Source organism: Danio rerio, chromosome 16 (assembly GCF_049306965.1).
Source record: "Danio rerio strain Tuebingen ecotype United States chromosome 16, GRCz12tu, whole genome shotgun sequence".
NCBI classification, from domain to species: Eukaryota; Metazoa; Chordata; class Actinopteri; order Cypriniformes; family Danionidae; genus Danio; species Danio rerio.
The window spans coordinates 25,203,679-25,222,540 of record NC_133191.1 but is presented as its reverse complement, the minus strand read 5'-3'; the positions used below and the strand labels follow the sequence as shown (position 1 = coordinate 25,222,540).

The window sequence follows — 18,862 nt, the reverse complement described above, 5'->3', positions numbered from 1 at the left end:
GTAATAGTTTAATGTGCAAAAATTTGTGAATGAAATTGACTGTTGATGTCTTAAATAATAATGTCAAATAAGCAACATTTCTCAAAATGGATTTATCTCGTTTTGCAACGAAACTTCATATGTTTAGAGTGTATCGTATTTTATCCCAGACCCTGACTGTAATGTATTATGTATGTATATGTATGGAGTATATCATGTGTGTATATGTATACAGTGTATATGTATATAGTGTATCATATGTGTATATGTATAGAGTGTAACTTGTGTATATGTGCAGTATAGATTCTATGGTGTATTTTTTTCCATGCCTAAGTTTGTCTCCCAATTAACATTGTTTGAGTTAGCTCAGAGTGTATTATGTTTTATAAATTTAATCCTTTTCAAACTGTGGTACCGTACTGTGACTCCCTTCTACTGGCTTGCAGAAGAATCGCTAAATAATAAAAGAATAAAATGAACACACAGCATTGGCTGTTCTCTGAAGCATTCGATCACATTGGTGTGCTTAGAACCCAGATAGCATACAAATGTGGGCCACTTTAGGCAGTTATGCGGCACTGGTGGTATTCCTTCACCCCAGACAAAATGAATGTGAGCCTGAAGTGGCCCACTTGTACAATGGCTAAGGGGTGCCAAAGATTCAAATTCATTTATGGGCCATTTAAGGCAAAGATTTGGCGCTTATGGCTAAATGTAATCTGAATGTGAGCCCAATGTGGCCCATGTGGAAAATTATAAATTTGGCCCAAATGACAGAGGACAAATAAGGGCAAAATAGTGGCCTAGTCATTTAAGACTAATTTAGGTCTGAACCTAAAATGGCTCACACATATAGGTGCAAATAAGGCCCAATTATCTTAAAACATATGAGGGCCACTTTTGGCAAATATTTGGCACAGTAAGCTTTTGCTATTGTGGCTGTGAGCCTAATGTGGCCCAGAAAAAATATGGTAAATTTGGCCCAGTTATATTAAAACATATGTGGGCCACTTATGGCAAATATTCGGCACAGTAAGCTCTGGCTAATTCAGTCGTTAGCCTCTAGTGGCTCAGAGAAGATATGGAAAATGTGACCCAGTTATCTTAAACCATATGTGGGCCACTTTTGGCGATTGTTCAGCACAGTAAGCTATGGCTAATGTGGATTTAAGTCAATAGTGGCCCAGAGAAGATATGACAAATGGAGACCAGTTATCCTAAAATAAATGTGGGCCACTTTTGGCAAATATTTGGCACAGTTCTGGTTAATGTGGCTGTGAGCCTAAAGCAGCCCAGAGGAGATATGGTAAATGTAGCCCAATTATCTTTGAACATATATGGACCATATAGACTAAAGTCACCATCATGGAGAAAAGATTTTGCTTTAGTTGGGCTCATAGCCCTAAACCTCTTATTATAAATTTTCTTTTGGGCTGCTGTAACTTTTAAGAACTTTGCTTGAAATGTTTGTCATTACAGCAAACAAAATGAAGTGAGGCACAACCTGGGATGAAATAATATAATTCACTGATGTTTACGAATGTTTAATCCATTATTAGAAGTAATAGGCCAGATTTGGGCCAGAATAAAAGTAAACTGTGGCCCAGAATAAGGTCAGTTCTGGTTCATTTGGTTGAATTCTGGCTGATATGTATTATTGCTATGGCTTAATTGTGGCCCAGATCTGACAAACAGGACCGGACCGCCAAAGTGCCATCATTCCATGCGGTATGTGGGCCGTCCTAGAGACACATGAATTTTGCTAGCTGGGAACCCTCTTAGACCATGCGCAGAGGGTATTTTTCCGTTCCTTAAATAGCAAAAGTGGATTCGGACACGCCTTTAATGCTTTTGTGGCGTACAGTTTAGACTTGGCTCCGCCTAGATTGTTAAAATAGACCCCTTGGTGTCATGGGTTAAACTTTTCAAAAGTTTGCACATGCTGTAAAAATATGGTGAATGCAATGTAAGCATCTACCAAATACATGTATGTAAAAGACAAATATGACTTAAAATAGCTGTAAGCATTCTACGCAGGACCACCCAGAAGTTATAGATACAAGTGGAGGTTGACAGATGATGGGTAGATGTATGAGACAATATATTTGGATTAATTTTTTTTGCCCATATACATATAAGTGCAGTGGTCATCTAACATACAACGCAATCTAATATTCTAGCATTTTTTTTAGTTAAAACTTTACAACAGGGTTCTATTAGTTAATATATTTTCATAAACAATACATATCGTCATCTTAGAACTATGAGGTTCCATCTGACATTTTTGTCAAACTTGAGTTATTCACATATTTTTATCAAATGACAAATTTACATAATGGGAGGTTGTTTACATTTTAAGACTTTTTATTTAAAATAAAAAAATAAATAAAAAAATTAAAAAATAGCACTTTTTGCTTTGGTATGCAAAAAATTTGGAGCTCAATATCTCAAAATCATTCAGAACGCAGGTAGAACTTTATAATTCCGAGGTGATGAAATATTACAGTACATATTCATCTTTGTTAGTGTTGGAACTTTAGAATTTAAGAATTTATTTGTAAATGCTGAACTATGATTGATAAATGCTGTGCAGATTATTTTTATGCCAGTAAATACCATAACATCAACTAATGAAACCATATTGTTTTCCTGTTGAGTGATGAATATAAGTTTTAAATATATAGGCAGTGGTAAACCAAATATAGCCAAAGAAAAAAACAAGCAACAGAAAAAACATAGTATTTGAGCAGGTGATCAAAAAAGGTTAACATCAAGCTTTCCCAGATAGCATACAAATGTGGGCCACTTTAGGCTGTTATGTGGTATTCCTTCGGCCCAGACAAAATTAATGTGAGCCTGAAGTGGCCCACTTGTACATTGGCTAAGGGGTGCCAAAGATTCAAATTCATATATGGGCCATTAAAGGCAAAGATTTGGCACTTATGGCAAAGTGTAATCTGAATGTGAGCCTAATGTGGCCAATGTGGTAATTATATATTTGGCCCAAATGATGAAAGACAAATGTGGACCACAGTTGGCAAAAATGTGGCCAAGTCATTTAAGGGTAATCTGGGTTTAAACCTAAAGTGGCTCACACGTGTAGGTGCAAATGTGGCCCAGTTATCTGAAGACGTATGTGGGCCACTTTTAGTAAATATTTGGCACAGTAAGCTCTGGGCTCTGGCTAATGCTGCCATTTGCCTATAGTGGCCCAGAGAAGATATGGAAAATGTGGCCCAGTTATCTTAAAACATATATGGGTGACTTTTGGCAAATATTCGACACAGTAAGCTCTGGCTAATGTGGATTTGAGCCTATAGTGGCCCAGAGGAAAATGTGGCCCAGTTATCCTAAAACAAATGTGGACCACATAGACTAAAGTGACCATCATGGTGAAAAGTGTTTAGTTGGACTCATAGCCCTGAACCTCTTAATATAAATTTTCTTTTGGGCTGCTGTAACTTTTAAGAACTTTGCTTGAAAAGTTTATTTATTACAGCAAACAAAATGAAGTGAGGCACAACCTGTGATGATATAATATAATTCACTGATGTTTACCAACGTTTAATCCATTATTAGAAGTAAAAGGCCAGATATGGACCAGAATAAAAGCAAACTGTGGCCCAGAGTAGGGTCAGTTCTGGTTCATTTGGTTGAATTATGGCTAATATATGGTATTGCTTTGGCTTATTTGTGGCCCAGATCTGACAAACAAGATCGGACCGCCCTAGAGCCATCATTCCATTCAGTATGTGGTCCAGATGTAAGTGTCTGGTGTGGGCCGGATCTGGGCCAGAATAAAAGCAAACTGTGGCCCAGAATAGGGTCAGTTCTGGTTCTTTTGGTTGAGTTCTGGCTGATATGTGACATTGCTATGGCTTAATTGTGGCCCGGATCTGGCAAACAAGAGCGGACCGCCTAAATGTCATCATTTCATGCTGTATGTGGGCCAGATGTAAGTGTCTGGTGTGGGCCGGATTTAAGCCACATGAATTTTGCTAGCTGGGAGTGTTTATTTTTCATGTCATTAGATGTTAAATATTAGTCCGCTTGGCGCAGAGCCAGAGGAAGAGGCACACAGCACTTGCAGAGCAGATACGCGCTAGAGATGCCTTTTAGCAGAACTGTGTTGTTTTGTTGGAACTTCAGTTACTGCAAATTCAGGAATTTTATTAATTAGGCCTACTTCGCTACTGTATTTTAATACTGGTCATTATGGTGGCACTTGGAAAGACAATTTTGGTGGTACTTGGTGAAAAAAGTTTGAGAACCACTGGTTTAAGGTATTGACAACTTACAGCACAGTTAGCTAAATGAGGTCAGGAATCTAAGAACTGTGTTCAGCCAATAGTTTTTATGATTTTAGCAATTGACAAACTGTAATATCTAGTAAGCTATTAGTTGGGTTTAGGTATTGGGTAGAATCAGGGATGTAGATTAAGATTGAGCAGAATATTAATACAAATAAACAGCCAATATCTTAAGCAGGCAATAAGCCACTTGTTAATTGTGATAACTGTCACTTAAACTAAAGTGTTAACTTTTGTTTTAATTTCAGAAATCTGGTCACCTCAATCAGAATTGATTTATACTTTTCTGGAGGATTTATTGGGCTTACTAATTTACCACACAGCAATACTAGTTTAGCAGGCACATTTTATACATTACATTACATTATACATCTCAACAGGTCATTGCTTTCTAAATATACAACAAATAAGATTCTAGTACAACTCTGTGTTGATGAAAAGGGCAATTGTTATTGCAGTTATGAAAGTCTTCAGTTCTTGCATTTTTCTCCAGACTCTCTTTCAGCTCTTCACTTCTCTCCCCTTCAGATTCTCAAATTTCAGAGCTTCTCTCATGTGATTTGCTGCCTTCTCAAATGGATCGGTGACAGCTTCAATGTAGGGCTTTAGTGCACACTTTACAACGCTCATTTCCTCTTCTATACGATTCTTTAGCATGTCAGCACCTTCTGTGATTTGGGTCATCAGAGGATCCATCGTTTCCTTCAGGTTGGTGGTGTGCTGACTGGTCATATTGACATTATTTGTGATATTAAAAATCTTACTAGAAGTTATTGGTAGCAGATTTCTATAAAGAAAATACAAATCTTGACCTACTTGAGTTCTTGTCCCACTTGGGAAGTCTGAATCTTCTCAATGGTTTCCTCTGCAGTGCGTCTGGCTTGGTCAACGAAGCTCCTGAATACATCAGCTAACTTTAGTTGTGGCTTGGGTTCATCAGCATCGAAAAGGTTGGCTTGGCAACCTGCAGATATCAATAATATATGTTCAAATAATATAATCTTTTTTATATATATTCTGCTATCCACAAAAAAATGCATATGCAATAGATGCAAATGAATAGCGTGAATAAAATACATTGAAAGACAGTGAAGACTTTTTTCAAAGCACCATAAAAACTATTTGCTAAATTTGTTTTGTCTTGTCTAACCTGTACACATCGCCAATGTAATAACCAGGAGAATCTTCATAATTTTTAGTTTTAGTCTGCAAGAAAATTACAGACATGAAGTAAGATATAAATCAAATAGAAGCAAAGTAATATAATAATAATATTAATAAAAAACTCTTAAAAAAATATCAAATTTTAACCTGCGTTGGTGTGTTTCAACTCAATTTGTCCCATCTGAAGTTAAATTGTGAATCAACAGCGGTTGTTAATCTGCATTTATACTAACAGAAGTGATTGTCGCAATGAAGACCCAAAGTCCAGTGGGTAGTGCGTGACTCATGATTACTCCATATCAAAATGTCCTGATTGGAACTTTTTGTCACTACAAATCCTCACGTTCAAAGCAAACATAAAACTCAGTGTGTGTTTGTAAGCAATGGACACTTCAGAACAAGTACAGATCTGTATTTGGTATTGCACCACAACTAGAATTATGGTGTTTTGGCAGAATTGTTTTCTAATACATTTTTTGTGGAGCATTTTTGGTTAAAAAAAAGATGATGGCTGTTTGTTGTGGCATATACACCTGTTAAGAATATCACCATTCTGTTAAATTGTTTTTATTGATTTATAGTTGGGCGTCACGGTGGCACAGTGGGTTGCATGATTGCCTCACAGCAAGAAGGTCACTGGTTCAAGCCTCGGCTGGGTCAGTTGGCATTTCTGTGTGGAGTTTGCATGTTCTCCCCATGTTTCACGTGGTTTTCTCCGGTTGCTCTGGTTTCCCCCACAAATCCAAAGACGTGGTATAGGTGAATTGGGTTGGTTAATTGTTCGTAGTGAATGGGAGTGTATGGGTGTTTCACAGTGATGTGTTGCAGCTGAAAGGGCATCCGCGGCGTAAATCATATGCTGAAGTTAGCAGTTCATTCTCCTTTCGCGACCCCAGATTAATAAAAGGACTAAGCCAAAAAGGAAATGAATGAATGAATGATTGATAGTTATGGTCAAATGTGTGGCATTTGTAAACATCACAAACATTTTGTCTGAAAAATATTTGATATTTTATTAAATAAATATCCAGCACCACACATTAAAACAGAACATTTGCAAATGTAAAGGACATTGAATATTGCACAGTTAGGAAACTAGACTTAATTTATGGCATGATAGGATGAATCGATAGAAAAAAACATGGATCAAATATGTCAAATTTCGAAGTTTGTGAAGAGTTAATTTGGTAAAAAAGAGAAGTCTTTAATGCATTTAATTTCTCTTGATGAAAGAGTCATACAGAGAAGCGAGCTGGTCCTTCAAGTTCTGTGCATAGGGGTCCAGCTTCTCCTTCACATCTTCAGCATAGGGTGTAAGACTCTGCTGGACCATCTGGGCTCTCTCTCTAATCTGGACCTGCAGATCCTCGGTCAGGGGAGTCACGGTCTTCTGGAACTCCTGCAGATGCTGGTCCACTTTCTCCTTGAGTTCAGCAGTGTAGGGCTCCAGCTGAACCTGCAGCTCCTTCACACTCTGCTCCAGGTTTCCTCTCAGCTCCTCACTCTTCTGGAGCAGAGTGGCCTTCAGGGTCTCAGAATCCAGGGAGTCAGCATACGGAGCCATGGCCGCCCTGAGCTCCTCCACTCTCTGCTGGATCTGGCTCTTCATGTTGTCAGCATAGGGCTCGAGTTTATCTCTCACATTGATCAGGTCCTGGCCCAGACGCTCCCTCAGCACTTCAGTCTCCTTGGTGATTTTGTTCATCAGCTCTTCAGTCAGAGGATCCACCTGTTTCTTGAGGACGACGGCGTATTCACTGGCCATATCAGCACTCTGGGTCAGTCTTTCACTGTGAGGTAAAGAAGAACATTTGAGTTTCATTCAGAAATACTCTAAATAATGATGTCCAGCAGGTAAATGTTCTTGACTTACTTGACTTCTTGACCCAGTTGAGACTCTCTGATCATCTTAATGGATTCCTCTGCGGTTTGTGTTGCTTTAGAAACATAGCTCCAGAATGCATCTGTCAGCTGCTCCAGCTGTGGTTTGGGCTCATCAGCATAGAATATATTGGCCTGGCAGCCTGTTGATTGAAAGATTTAAACAGATTAAATGATGTTGTAAATAAACACTAAATTTATTAAGCCTGAAACATTTTGAAGAGGCTAAAAGTTTAATTATAATTTTAGTTTCTTACCTGTAACCACAGCAAGTGTGAGCACCACAAGAACCTTCATGGTCTTCACTTTTAGTCTGTAATTAAATGACATGTTTCATCAGCATTGTTTTTTTTCTCTGTCAAATCATCATTATAGCAGTACCTTAAATGGAAAGAAAGTAAGTCTGTCCTCTTACCTGTGTTGGTGTGCTTTAATTGATGCTGTCCTGTATGAGGAACAAGTGTGAAGGTGGATATTTCACATCTGTATTTATACAGTATAGCACAGGGAGGTGACTGCTGTAGTGGAAACCCAAAGTCCAATAGGTAGTGCCTTGCTGTCAATGCTCCACATCATAATGCTCTGAACTGCACCTTTAACCATCACAGACTTTCAGATTCAGAGCAGATATTGATAACAGTGGAACTTTGCATTTTAGTTTTTATGAGTTAGCACTCGAAAGGTTATGAAAGGGATTTAAATTTTCTTGAAACATCAATTTATTAAATATATCACAAAATGAGTGATCTGGAAAACATATTATTTAAGGCCCATCTTAAAAACTTAATCCATGCAGAGTAATTTGAACCACTGACCTAATAAAAAGTCAAATGATTATAAATAAATAAATAAAAATAAATTAATAAAAACAATGTTATGTGTGTTCAGATGATGTCTGACAGATCTGTTGGCATTTTACTTTTGTATAAAAACTGCTTTAAAACAGATACTAAATTTTGCTTCTGATGTGATTCTGGTGTTATAAGTGGTTTTAAATGTAATATATTCAATGGTTGGTTAATTCTGTAATTTTGCCACTGGACCTCAATATGAACATAATGTCATGAATGTCATTAACATAATGCCAAAAGAACATAATGTTAAATAATCCATAACAAATTTTGACTGGTTAGTCTACAGTAAGGAAATGTATATTTTTAATCATATATTCTCTTTTCAGCACAGCTATGTAGTACAATTTACAAAAAAATGGAAGCATATTTCACCACTAGAGAGCAATGTCACTACTTTTCATTATACGAGTTAAGTGTTCTATTTCCCAGAGTTGGTTTGCGGCTGGAAGGGCATCTGACCCCAGCTTAATAAAGGGACTAAGCCGAAAAGAAAATGAATGAATGAATGAATGAATGAATGAATGAGTTAGTGTTCTATTTACAAGCTATGCATTTGTTGAAATATATAAAAGAATAGGTGATTTAACTGTAATGACTTATTTTCAATTGGTACACAGCATGCACTGTCAGAAATAAAGGTAAAAGAGCTATCACTTGGGCAGTACCTTTTCAAAAGGTGCACATATGTGGCTAAAGGGTCCACATTGGTACCTCAAAGATACATTTTAGGTGCGTTTGTGTACTAATATGTACCTCGAGGTAATACTTTGGACTCTACAGGTACAAATATGTATCTTTTGAAAAGGTACTGCCCCAGTGACAGCTCCTGTGCCTTTATTTTTGAAAGTGTTGTAGCAATGTTTTAAAATCAAAAGTGACTTTCAATTAGTATTTTGGCACTACGCTGTGATCCTTAAAAACAAAGTTCACCCCAAAAATGAAATCACTTTAATCGTTTACTTAGCCCTTAGTTGTTCAAAACCTATTCGAGTTTTTCTTTTTTTTTTTTCTGGTGAACACTAAACAAGTTATTATAAAAAATGCTGATTGACTGTACCCATCAACTTCCGTAGTATTTTTCTTATACACTCCCAGAAATAAAGATACAATATCTTTCACTGGGGTGGTAACCTTGTCAAAAGGTACAGTTTTTTTACAGGTCCTTTAAGGTACATATAAATAGCTAAATGTCTAAATGCATAGCACCTTAAAAGTGTACCCTAAAGGTAGTAATGTCCACCTGTATGGTACAAAAGTGTACATTTTGAAAAAGGTACTAAACCAATGACAGATTTCTGAGTGTGTAATTACTGTGAAACATCTTGCTGTAAAATATAATTTATTGTGTTCAACAGAATAAAGAATCTCATAAAGGTTTACAACTAGTAAATCGTGGAGAGAGGTCTGGATGCAGACCTGGTGCAGTGCAATCCGAGCTGCATCCAATGCTTTTTAATGCGCTCACCCAATCCCACCTCTGACCATACCCGCCACAGTCACGTCACTCACTCCATTGAGTGCATTGTGTCTGACATTGCATCGCTGAGTGATACAATCTTAGCTTGCGTCACAAAGGCTGCATCCAGATACTTTTGAAATGGTGGGGATTATTACACTGATTGATATGGTAGTGTTTAAATAATGGCCAGAATGCATGAAAATCTTTTTTTCCCCTCAGACAAAAATATAAATAATGCTCAAATTCCCCCTTTGAGCCTTAAAAGTTAGCATGCTTTGCAAAAAAACGACGCCTCTTGTTGCACATTCTGGAATAATAAACGGTGCAAAGAAATCATTTGTAAAATATGTTTTCTATAAAAGACATAAACCTACACAGAAGGTAGATGTTTTATTGCTGTATTAACAGAAACAAGTGTAAGAAAAATGCAATGCAATGCAGAATTATAAAAGAGAACTCAGACATAACTCAGGTTAATTATGGGACTTGAGATCTTCTGTTGAAGCAACAAATGATTCTTTCATCTCATGCATATATTGGTGCACATTCTCCTTGAGTTCAGCAGTGAAGGGCTCCAGCTGAGTCTGCATGTCCTTCATGCTGTGCTCCAGGCTTCCTTTCAAAGTCTCGGTATTCAGGAAGCCTGCATATGGACCCATGGCTGCCTTGACCTCCTCCACCTTCTCCTCGAGTTGGCTCTTTAGATGGTCAGCATAGGGCTCCAGTTTATCTCTCATGGTGTTCAGGTCCTGTTCCAAACGTTGCCTCAAGATTTCAGCCTCCTTGGTGATTTTGGTCATCAGGTCTTCAGATGCAGGAGCCTGTGTTTGCCTAATGGACAGGGGAAATACTAAATTCATGTCTAGAAAATGTTAATTTTGTTTCAAATAAAATTTGTGGTAAACTTACTCTACATTCTGGGACGCGCTGGTCATTTGGGAAGTTTCATCAGAAGTATTTACGGTTTGGAAAATATAGGTCCAGAAAGCATTTATGAAGGGTTGCAGACGAGGATTGTGCAGCTCTTTGGAATTAGATGAGTTGGCCTGGCAGCCTGTCATTAGGGATTGAATAAATCAGATCATTTCAACGTCATTTTGGAGCAACATAGTGCCATTTTTGACATTTCAGGTTTGGAATAGCATCATTTTAACATCACATTCTTGAAATGTATAGCATCTTAATACAATAAGAAAGGAGTATCATTATGTTTTAATCACACACTACTTATACTAATAATAAAACAATAATGGAAATAGTAATGTTAGTCTTTAAACAGAGAAAAATATGGGGTTTTATAATTATTCAAGACAACTATGAGAATATAACTGAACTTTGTCTAAACATTTAAAGGAATGATGGTGGGAGAATGTAATTAGGCTAGACAGAGCTTCTTGCCATGAAAACAAAGTTCAATCTTCCTCTGAAAACTTAACTAAACAGTACCATGTAAATGTTAAATAAAAGAAGGACCAATACAGGTCACACTTTATTTTGATGGTTCATTTGTTGAATTTAAGTTACATTGCATCTACATGCCAACTAATTCTTATTAGATTATAAGTAGACTGTTCGGTTGGGGTATAGTGTGAGTTGACATGTACTTGCAAAGTTTCTTATAGTCAGTTAAATGTCTGTTGAAAGAGCAGTATCAACAGATATTAAGCAGTGTATTAATACTCAAATGGACCATCAAAATAAAGTGTTACCCAATTCAAAGCCTTCTGAAACACCGGAGATATCGAAAGAATAAAATGATATAAAGAGTTCAGATGCAAAAACCTCTAAGTGCCATCAGAAATTTTGTTCTAAGTTTAGCATTTTTCTCAGGCTCCTATGTTTTGATTAAGTAATTTCACTTTATGGCAAAGAATAGGTTATTTTCATCGCTTTTAATAATAAAAAAAATGAACATAAACATAAGAGGCTGAAAAAATGCTCCTTGTAGAAGAAAATTAGAAGTGGCGCTTTTAGGTTTTTGCATCTGATCTCTTCATTTTGATTTTTTTGTTTTTGCACATAATAAATGTGAGCAGAGAGGAATAATATTAGGGGTACCAGGATTTCTAGCAGAAATAATTATTATACAAAAATCATCATTTATATTTGTCTACAAAACTATGTGCAAAATATATTTGATATGCTTTAGAATCTTGCTTTTTAAAACAACAAAACTGTATTTTTTTTTTCACCAGTTCCATATCTAACCTGTAAAAACAGCCAATACAAGGACCGCAAGAGTCTTCATGGTTTTGAAGATTAGTCTGAAAAATAAAATGAATATAATGTAATGAAATGCACGCTATTTAACATATTAAAACATATTTGATATTTTTAACTAATAATGAACGTCTCCTCTTACCTTTGTTGGTGTGATTTAATTGACACTGTCCAGTGTAAAGAGCAAGTATGGAGATGGCTGTTTCATAGCTGCTTTTATACAGGATTGGGAATAAATTTGAGTATCTCCTATCTGGATATGTTGGGACTACATATTCTTGTGTGGGTAATCTGGACGTCACTTGAAAAGACCATGGGCATGAGTTACTGCACACATCTGCATCAGTACTGATAACAAAGAACGGACAGACATCATGTTAAGGTATGATTTGTCATATTATAAGTACAACCACAAATGACTGTAAGTTCCACCTTTGGAAAGTTCTCAACCTTATCTTATCTTTATTATGCGTCAGTTGAGATGACCTTGATTTTTGCACGAGTCTATATTTGATAGTTTCTTTTAAATAATATTTCTGGCAAATGTACAGACATTCAGAAATACAGTTTTTTTTTTAACATTTCTAATGCCAAATTTGAATTCTACAAACCTTAAATATTACTACCACAATGGATGTCTAGTCCCTAATAGGTCTTTTTGACATTTCTGGGATGTCTTATTTGAAGTGCAGTTAATGGGAGAGTACTACAAATAGTTTTTTTTTTTTTTTTTTGAGTTATTTTTTATATTTAAATTTTTATATTATATTTTTTCCCTCAATTTTTGTTTATTGGAGAGAAGATTTTTTTTTACACATTTCTAAACATAAAAATTTTAGTAAATCATCTTTAATAACTGATTTATTTTATTAAAAATATATTTTATAAAAAAAAATATTTTATTAAAAATATAGCTTAAAGGGGCAAATTATTTTGACCTTAAAATGGTCTAAAAAAAATTCAAAACTGCTTTTATTCTACCTAAAATGAAACAAATAAGACTTCCTCCAGAAGAAAAAATATTATCAGACATACTGTGAAAATTTCCTTGCTCTGTTAAACATCATTTGGGAATATTTAAAAAGAAGGAAAAAAAAAAATCCTAATAATTAGGGGGGCTAATAATTCTGATTTCAACTGTATATACGTATTTTTTGCATTGCAATTTACTTTTTTTGATGCAAAGCTGATATAACAAAAAGTAAAGATTTAGAAATGTATATATATATATATATATATATATATATATATATATATATATATATATATATATATATATATATATATATATACATTTTTTTTATTAAATAATGATAAACTTTTAAGAAGCCGAGGATTGTTAAACCATTTATTCATTTATTTTTAGAAATAACTTTGTTTGTTTGGTGCTTTCATTAGGAATGTGTAATCTTGTCATGGCGTATTTCATTGATAAAAAAAAAGAAGTAATGTTGTCTTTGTGCTTTTTTAGAGCTAGAAATGTAATATTTAAAAATGTATTATGATTCAAAGTCACTTGTAATGCATTACATGTGTGGGTTGAGTGGACATAATGCTCAGAAGCACTGTGTTAATAAATTGCAGGTGTTTTATTGTTGCATAAATACGACAAATGATACACTTGGCATTTATACATTTGCAAGAAAAGCATTTTCTGTCAGAAGTAATAAAGAGTTGCTTAATAAATACACAACAGTTAGAAAGTGAGTGAAATTTCTGCATCTGGTGGGATGGCTAATGTGTAAACAACTGTATTTTAGAACAAAACCAATCCCCAATTCCTTTATGTATATTAGTGTTTGACCCAAAAAGATCTTGTTGTTGTTTAGAAGTGTGATTTGGGTCACAGTAATTGGAGAGTTAGATTTTAGAGTAAAAAAAAAAACTCATAAAAGGAAAAACAGTTCTGTTAGTGACATACAGTAGGAAGAAGTCTGTTGAGCATTTAATATCTCTTGGTGAAAGAATCGTACAGAGAGATCAGCTGGTCTTTTAGGTTTTGTGCATAGGGGTCCAGCTTCTCCTTAAGGTCTTCAGCATAGGGTGTAAGACTCTGCTGGACAATCTGGGCTCTCTCTCTAATCTGGACCTGCAGATCCTCAGCTAGAGGACTCACAGTTTTCTGGAACTCCTGCAGATGCTGGTCCACTTTCTCCTTGAGTTCAGCAGTGTAGGGCTCCAGCTGAGCCTGCAGCTCCTTCACACTCTGCTCCAGGTTTCCTCTCAGCTCCTCACTCTTCTGGAGAAGAGTGGCCTTCAGGGTTTCAGAATCCAGGGAGTCAGCATACGGAGCCATGGCCGCCCTGAGCTCCTCCACTCTCTGCTGGATCTGGCTCTTCATGTTGTCAGCATAGGGCTCGAGTTTCTCTCTCACATTGATCAGGTCCTGCCCCAGACGCTCCCTCAGCACTTCAGTCTCCTTGGTGATTTTGTTCATCAGCTCTTCAGTCAGAGGATCCACCTGTTTCTTGAGGGTGACGGCGTATTCACTGGCCATATCAGCACTCTGGGTCAGTCTTTCACTGTGAGGTAAAGAAGAACATTTGAGTTTCATACAGAAATACTCTAAATAATGATGTCCAGCAGGAAGATTTTGACTCACTTGACTTCTTGACCCAGTTGAGACTCTCTGATCATCTTGACGGTTTCCTCTGCAGTTTGTGTTGCTTTGGAAACATAGCTCCAGAATGCATCTGTCAGCTGCTCCAGCTGTGGTTTGGGCTCATCAGCATAGAATAGGTTGGCCTGGCAGCCTGGTAAAAAATACAAATAATTAAATCTATGTTCCCCAATCAATTTCCAAATCTGCACCAATTATAAACATTCAAGTGAGTTTTTTTATATATATAACCACTATACAACCGCTGAACCCGAGAAGAAAGTGCACCAATAACTGCAATTCTCATTAGACTATTAGCTGACTGCTTAATAACTGTTGACACTGCTCCACCAACAGACATTCTCCTCTCCATGTAACTTACACTAACCCTAACCTTACAATCTATAAATACTCTAGTACTCTAGTATTTATTTAGTAGTAGAATCAACAAAATGTGCAAAAGGTACCATTAAAACAAAGTAACCCCAAATAAACATAAAGAATGCAAAAGCCTATAAGGGCTCTCTAAAAAATATTCTAAAACAATTTTCAAGGCTCCAATGTGAACTTTAGATGCAGTAAATCCGCCATCAAAATACAGTGATACCATCTTCATTTATATCATTTTATATACACACATATAGATGTATTAAAAAAGCTAAACCAAAAGAGGATTTACCTGTGAATGCCACAAAGGCAAGTATCAGATACAGTTTCATCTTCACTGTTGTTTGCTAAAAAGAGAAAATGATTTTAATTATTTGCATTAAAATGTCTTAAACGGTGCATGTTTATATGCATAATACATTTCAGTCATAGTCTGTCAAGCTCAAATTACCTTCAAGTCCCACTGGTATTGCTTAGTCCAGTAAGCTTTAGTGAGGACAGTCGGCTATATATATCCATAGAAAAAAATCAAAGTCCAGCTTCCAATGCCATGTTGTCAGTGGCGCTCCCCCACCATCACTTTCAGCCTGCGGTCACATGATGCGATGCTGTCCTTTGAACTGACTGATACTAAGGCTCAATACAAATTAATGTCAGAGAGATTACTATTTTTACTTTCTCTAAACACAGACTCAATAGATATTATATTATATGGCATACAAAGCCGTCAGCATTAACCCTTTAACAGGCATTGTAACCACCTGGTTGACCTTTTATCCATAGGTTACCATTATCATAGGATATCATAGTATTTATCAGTATAATATTTATCAAATTTGTGTTAGAATCTTTTTTCTCAAGTTCTGCATGTTAAAGGGTTAACCTCAATTTTAAAAATGAAATTGCACAAAAGGAATTAGATCTTTACAGTCTATTTGCTGTAATTTACTGAGTATAAGTGATTGATTTACTTTAAGTAGTTTCACGTTTTTAAATGAGTGATTTTTAAAATCAAAAGGGTGGGAAACTTGTATGAAGTTTTTCTTAATGTTCATATTTTTCATTAAACAATATAAAGTTATGACCTTTGCGCCTCCACAATATTTAGTTCAGATGGACATGTGAACTTTCAACTAAGGGTAAATTGGGGCAGTTGTCTTTCACATGTGGCTGCGTTGTCTTTGTGCCTTCACTAATTTATTTAATTTATTTTGATACTAAGTCAACTAAAGAAAGAAAGAAAAATGTTTTATGTTTATCATAACAGTGTCATCATACAGTAGCGTATGTTGATATATGCAAAGGACAATCACCCCATTTTTTATTATTATTGTTATTATTTATGGAGGTATTAGTTTTAGGATTATTATGGCATTATAATATCTGTTATTTTTGGAGAAATTATTACAAATTTTTATTTACAAATTATGTTTTTCTTCTGATTAGTAAAATGTTGGTGAAATAAAAAGTTTAAAAATTAAAATGTATGTCATTTCAATTATTTTAGGGGGGTTATTTTTGTTTCATTACAATAATAGTGATTTAATTAATTTTGATCAACATAAACATTTTTTGTGCATCACAGAAGTGAAGTACGAGTAAATAGAAATCTATTCTTTTGAGACTAGTGTGAAATTTTGAATGTTTTATCAATTTTTAATATTTTATCTTGAATGATTAAATTTGACTGTTTTTCTAAACTGTTTTATATCTGTATTTTTTGTGTAAAGCACTTTGAGAATTAAGTTTTAACGGTGCTATATAAAATAAATTATTATTATTAAAAACATCTGTAAAATAGGGCATAATTTACTTTATCAAAATTAACAAACTATAAAATAAACTATAACTCTTACTGGAGAACTAAATTGGGCAACTTGTGTCAGTTCACGCCTGCCATTTTTATGATTTGGATGATTTTAATGTTTGTATTAACTGAATAATAATTTGAGTATATGTTCTGTAAGATCAGTTGTGTTCTGCTTTAATTAGCACGTGTAAGTTGCTGTTTTAACATAGTGTGGACTTTATAGTTCAGTTCAGTTGGCTCGTATTCACTTTCTGTTCAAGCCCCTCCAAACGGCAGGCACACCTCTCTCGTCGTCCAGCCAGCGTGGAGGGGCAGAGTCCACTTACAACACTTCAACTGCATATCTGATTTCCTCCACACATAAACATTTACTGTAGCCTTGAGGATTTAGAGCAACAACATGCAATCTGTGTCACTCTTATCAAACACAATGTTAGATTTTTGTGCTCTTTTTATCATCATCAATATTATTATTACAACAGTAAAGTTATCTTAAATATATTTGTTATTCAGGCCTGTTTTCTATGTCCATGTAAGTTATTAATGTTTGCATATATTTACTGGCCACTTAAAACTTGCTATTACCTTCAGAAGTGCCTTAATAATTATTGTCATACATTTAAGTTTTTGTAAACATTCTTCAAAGATTCAGTTTTGACACAGCCATCCAAATGTCACTATAATTCAGTAGTTCTCAATTCCAGTCCTTAGGCCTCCATGCCCTGCACATTTTGTATGCCTTCGTTGCTTAACATACCTGATTCAGATCATCGACACATTTACAGAAATCCATTAACTGATCTTTGTGTGACAAATAAGAAAGACATGCAAAACGTACGGAACCAATTAAGAACAGACTGCTATAATTGTAGCTTCTGTTTGCTGTTCTTATCTGGCTGGAGTGTCAACTACATCAGTATTTCTCAACCACATTCCTAGGGGACCACCAGGTCTGTACATTTTCCATGTCCCCTTAACCAAACACACCTGATTTACATCATCAGATCATTAGCACAGACTGAAAGACCTGTAATGGGTGTGACAGACAAAAGGGACAACCAAAGCATGCAGTGTTGGACGTCCTCCAGGAACGTGGTTGAGAAACACTGAACAACCAACACAATCTCATGGAAATTTGTAACTTTTTGATTTAGTGAAAAATAACTCAAGAAGTCTGTTACCACAACATAGTTTAATACATTGTTGCAACTTAAAAATTCTAAATTGCTGATTAGAGTGTTGGCTACTCTTGGTAAATACAGTTGATGTTAGCATTGTTGTTTAGTTTGAAAAAAAAAATGTTCTTGTTTTACAAGATTACACAAGAATTTGAGAAGGAACTTGAAAGGCAAGTGATGACAATTTCCATCCCTGGTGATCAGTCTACTATGGAATTGAACTACAAGATGGAAACCATTATGGTTGAGGGCATAAGAATCCTAAATGGAATGGATATCTCAAGGTACTCTGCTCTGCTGACGGGCATAATAGGCTCTAAATCTAAGCTACCTCAAGGAACTTAAAAATACTTGTGAAGTTTCTCGAACTCGATGGACTGAAGCCCAGTGCAAAAGTAATGCATCTCAAGAACATTATTTTCTGAAATCTCTATTTCGAAGTAGATTTTGCTCTTTATGTTGCACTCTATGCTGTTTTGTATTTTTAAGTTCACACACTGATGTTTTTTGTTATTTTTCAGACTGTTTATATGAGACAGTGCACATTTTTTGTTTTGCAAAATACTGAAAAACTGTAAATAAATAGCAATTAATGCAAAGCAAAAATGTTGGATGTATTTCTTACATGAACAGGAAATTTGAAAACATACAAAACTATTTTAATTTATTTGAGATTCTAAACATGAAAACTTGCATGTATAATTATGGTAATTAAGTACATAACACTGGATTTATTTTACATTTTAATAAAAAAAATAGTTATTTATAGTTAAAAAGTGGAGCTTTATTGAAATGCCTCTGAAGAGGAAAAAGTCATTTGGCTAACATAATAAAGCTTGTTGTATGAACTTCATTTTGTCAAATAATGTCGTTACTTGAATATATTGATGCAAACTATTGTGTTATTTATTTATTTTTTTGTTTGGTCTAAACAATATTTTTTAGAGTGTAGTTCATATGAATTTGTACGATTTGTTTATTCCACCAAAAACAGTTGGGTTTAGGGGCAGTGTTGAGTGCC

At 35.3% G+C, this 18,862-nt stretch overlaps 4 protein-coding genes across 5 annotated transcripts; all 4 read right to left on the bottom strand.

The window, feature by feature from the left end:
• Positions 1 to 2,274: 2,274 nt before the first annotated feature.
• On the bottom strand, positions 2,275 to 6,057 carry si:dkey-7f3.14. Of its 2 annotated transcripts, NM_001386351.1 has the most exons (4): positions 5,601 to 6,057; positions 5,440 to 5,495; positions 5,106 to 5,253; positions 4,572 to 5,013 (listed from the first exon to the last, which is right to left on the bottom strand). In NM_001386351.1, exons 2-4 carry the CDS (start codon positions 5,477 to 5,479, stop codon positions 4,791 to 4,793), a joined length of 411 nt encoding a protein of 136 aa, NP_001373280.1. In that variant the 5' UTR covers positions 5,480 to 5,495; positions 5,601 to 6,057; the 3' UTR covers positions 4,572 to 4,790. The 2 variants fall into 2 exon arrangements, with proteins under 2 accessions (XP_068070101.1, NP_001373280.1); XM_068214000.2 differs by having other exon boundaries at positions 2,275 to 5,013; positions 5,440 to 5,649.
• Positions 6,058 to 6,440: 383 nt separating this feature from the next.
• apoa4b.3 (apolipoprotein A-IV b, tandem duplicate 3) lies at positions 6,441 to 7,798 on the bottom strand. Its single transcript, NM_001386381.1, has 4 exons — positions 7,750 to 7,798; positions 7,592 to 7,647; positions 7,327 to 7,477; positions 6,441 to 7,243 (listed from the first exon to the last, which is right to left on the bottom strand). Exons 2-4 carry the CDS (start codon positions 7,629 to 7,631, stop codon positions 6,667 to 6,669), a joined length of 768 nt encoding a protein of 255 aa, NP_001373310.1. The 5' UTR covers positions 7,632 to 7,647; positions 7,750 to 7,798; the 3' UTR covers positions 6,441 to 6,666.
• A 2,220-nt stretch (positions 7,799 to 10,018) lies between these two features.
• LOC100005908 (uncharacterized) lies at positions 10,019 to 12,223 on the bottom strand. The gene is made up of 4 exons (XM_001344786.7): positions 12,010 to 12,223; positions 11,856 to 11,911; positions 10,557 to 10,701; positions 10,019 to 10,478 (listed from the first exon to the last, which is right to left on the bottom strand). Exons 2-4 carry the CDS (start codon positions 11,893 to 11,895, stop codon positions 10,121 to 10,123), a joined length of 543 nt encoding a protein of 180 aa, XP_001344822.3. The 5' UTR covers positions 11,896 to 11,911; positions 12,010 to 12,223; the 3' UTR covers positions 10,019 to 10,120.
• Positions 12,224 to 13,437: 1,214 nt separating this feature from the next.
• On the bottom strand, positions 13,438 to 15,340 carry apoa4b.1 (apolipoprotein A-IV b, tandem duplicate 1). Its single transcript, NM_001079861.1, is given in 4 exon segments — positions 13,438 to 14,389; positions 14,470 to 14,620; positions 15,146 to 15,200; positions 15,305 to 15,340. Coding segments are annotated over 3 exon segments (768 nt in total). The 5' UTR covers positions 15,186 to 15,200; positions 15,305 to 15,340; the 3' UTR covers positions 13,438 to 13,812.
• Between the last annotated feature and the right edge of the window lie 3,522 nt (positions 15,341 to 18,862).

Excerpts from the sequence above, each read along its gene's own strand:
- LOC100005908 (XM_001344786.7), bottom strand. The coding sequence starts at position 11,895 with ATGAAGACTCTTGCGGTCCTTGTATTGGCTGTTTTTACAG. Across the intron at positions 10,702-11,855 it reads TGTATTGGCTGTTTTTACAG|GCTGCCAGGCCAACTCATCT; the intron begins GTTAGATATGGA and ends CCCTAATGACAG. Across the intron at positions 10,479-10,556 it reads AGCGCGTCCCAGAATGTAGA|GCAAACACAGGCTCCTGCAT; the intron begins GTAAGTTTACCA and ends CCTGTCCATTAG.
- apoa4b.3 (NM_001386381.1), bottom strand. The coding sequence starts at position 7,631 with ATGAAGGTTCTTGTGGTGCTCACACTTGCTGTGGTTACAG. Across the intron at positions 7,478-7,591 it reads CACACTTGCTGTGGTTACAG|GCTGCCAGGCCAATATATTC; the intron begins GTAAGAAACTAA and ends TTCAATCAACAG. Across the intron at positions 7,244-7,326 it reads CAACTGGGTCAAGAAGTCAA|TGAAAGACTGACCCAGAGTG; the intron begins GTAAGTCAAGAA and ends TTTACCTCACAG.
- si:dkey-7f3.14 (NM_001386351.1), bottom strand. The coding sequence starts at position 5,479 with ATGAAGATTCTCCTGGTTATTACATTGGCGATGTGTACAG. Across the intron at positions 5,254-5,439 it reads TACATTGGCGATGTGTACAG|GTTGCCAAGCCAACCTTTTC; the intron begins GTTAGACAAGAC and ends TGATATCTGCAG. Across the intron at positions 5,014-5,105 it reads CAAGTGGGACAAGAACTCAA|TCAGCACACCACCAACCTGA; the intron begins GTAGGTCAAGAT and ends CAATATGACCAG.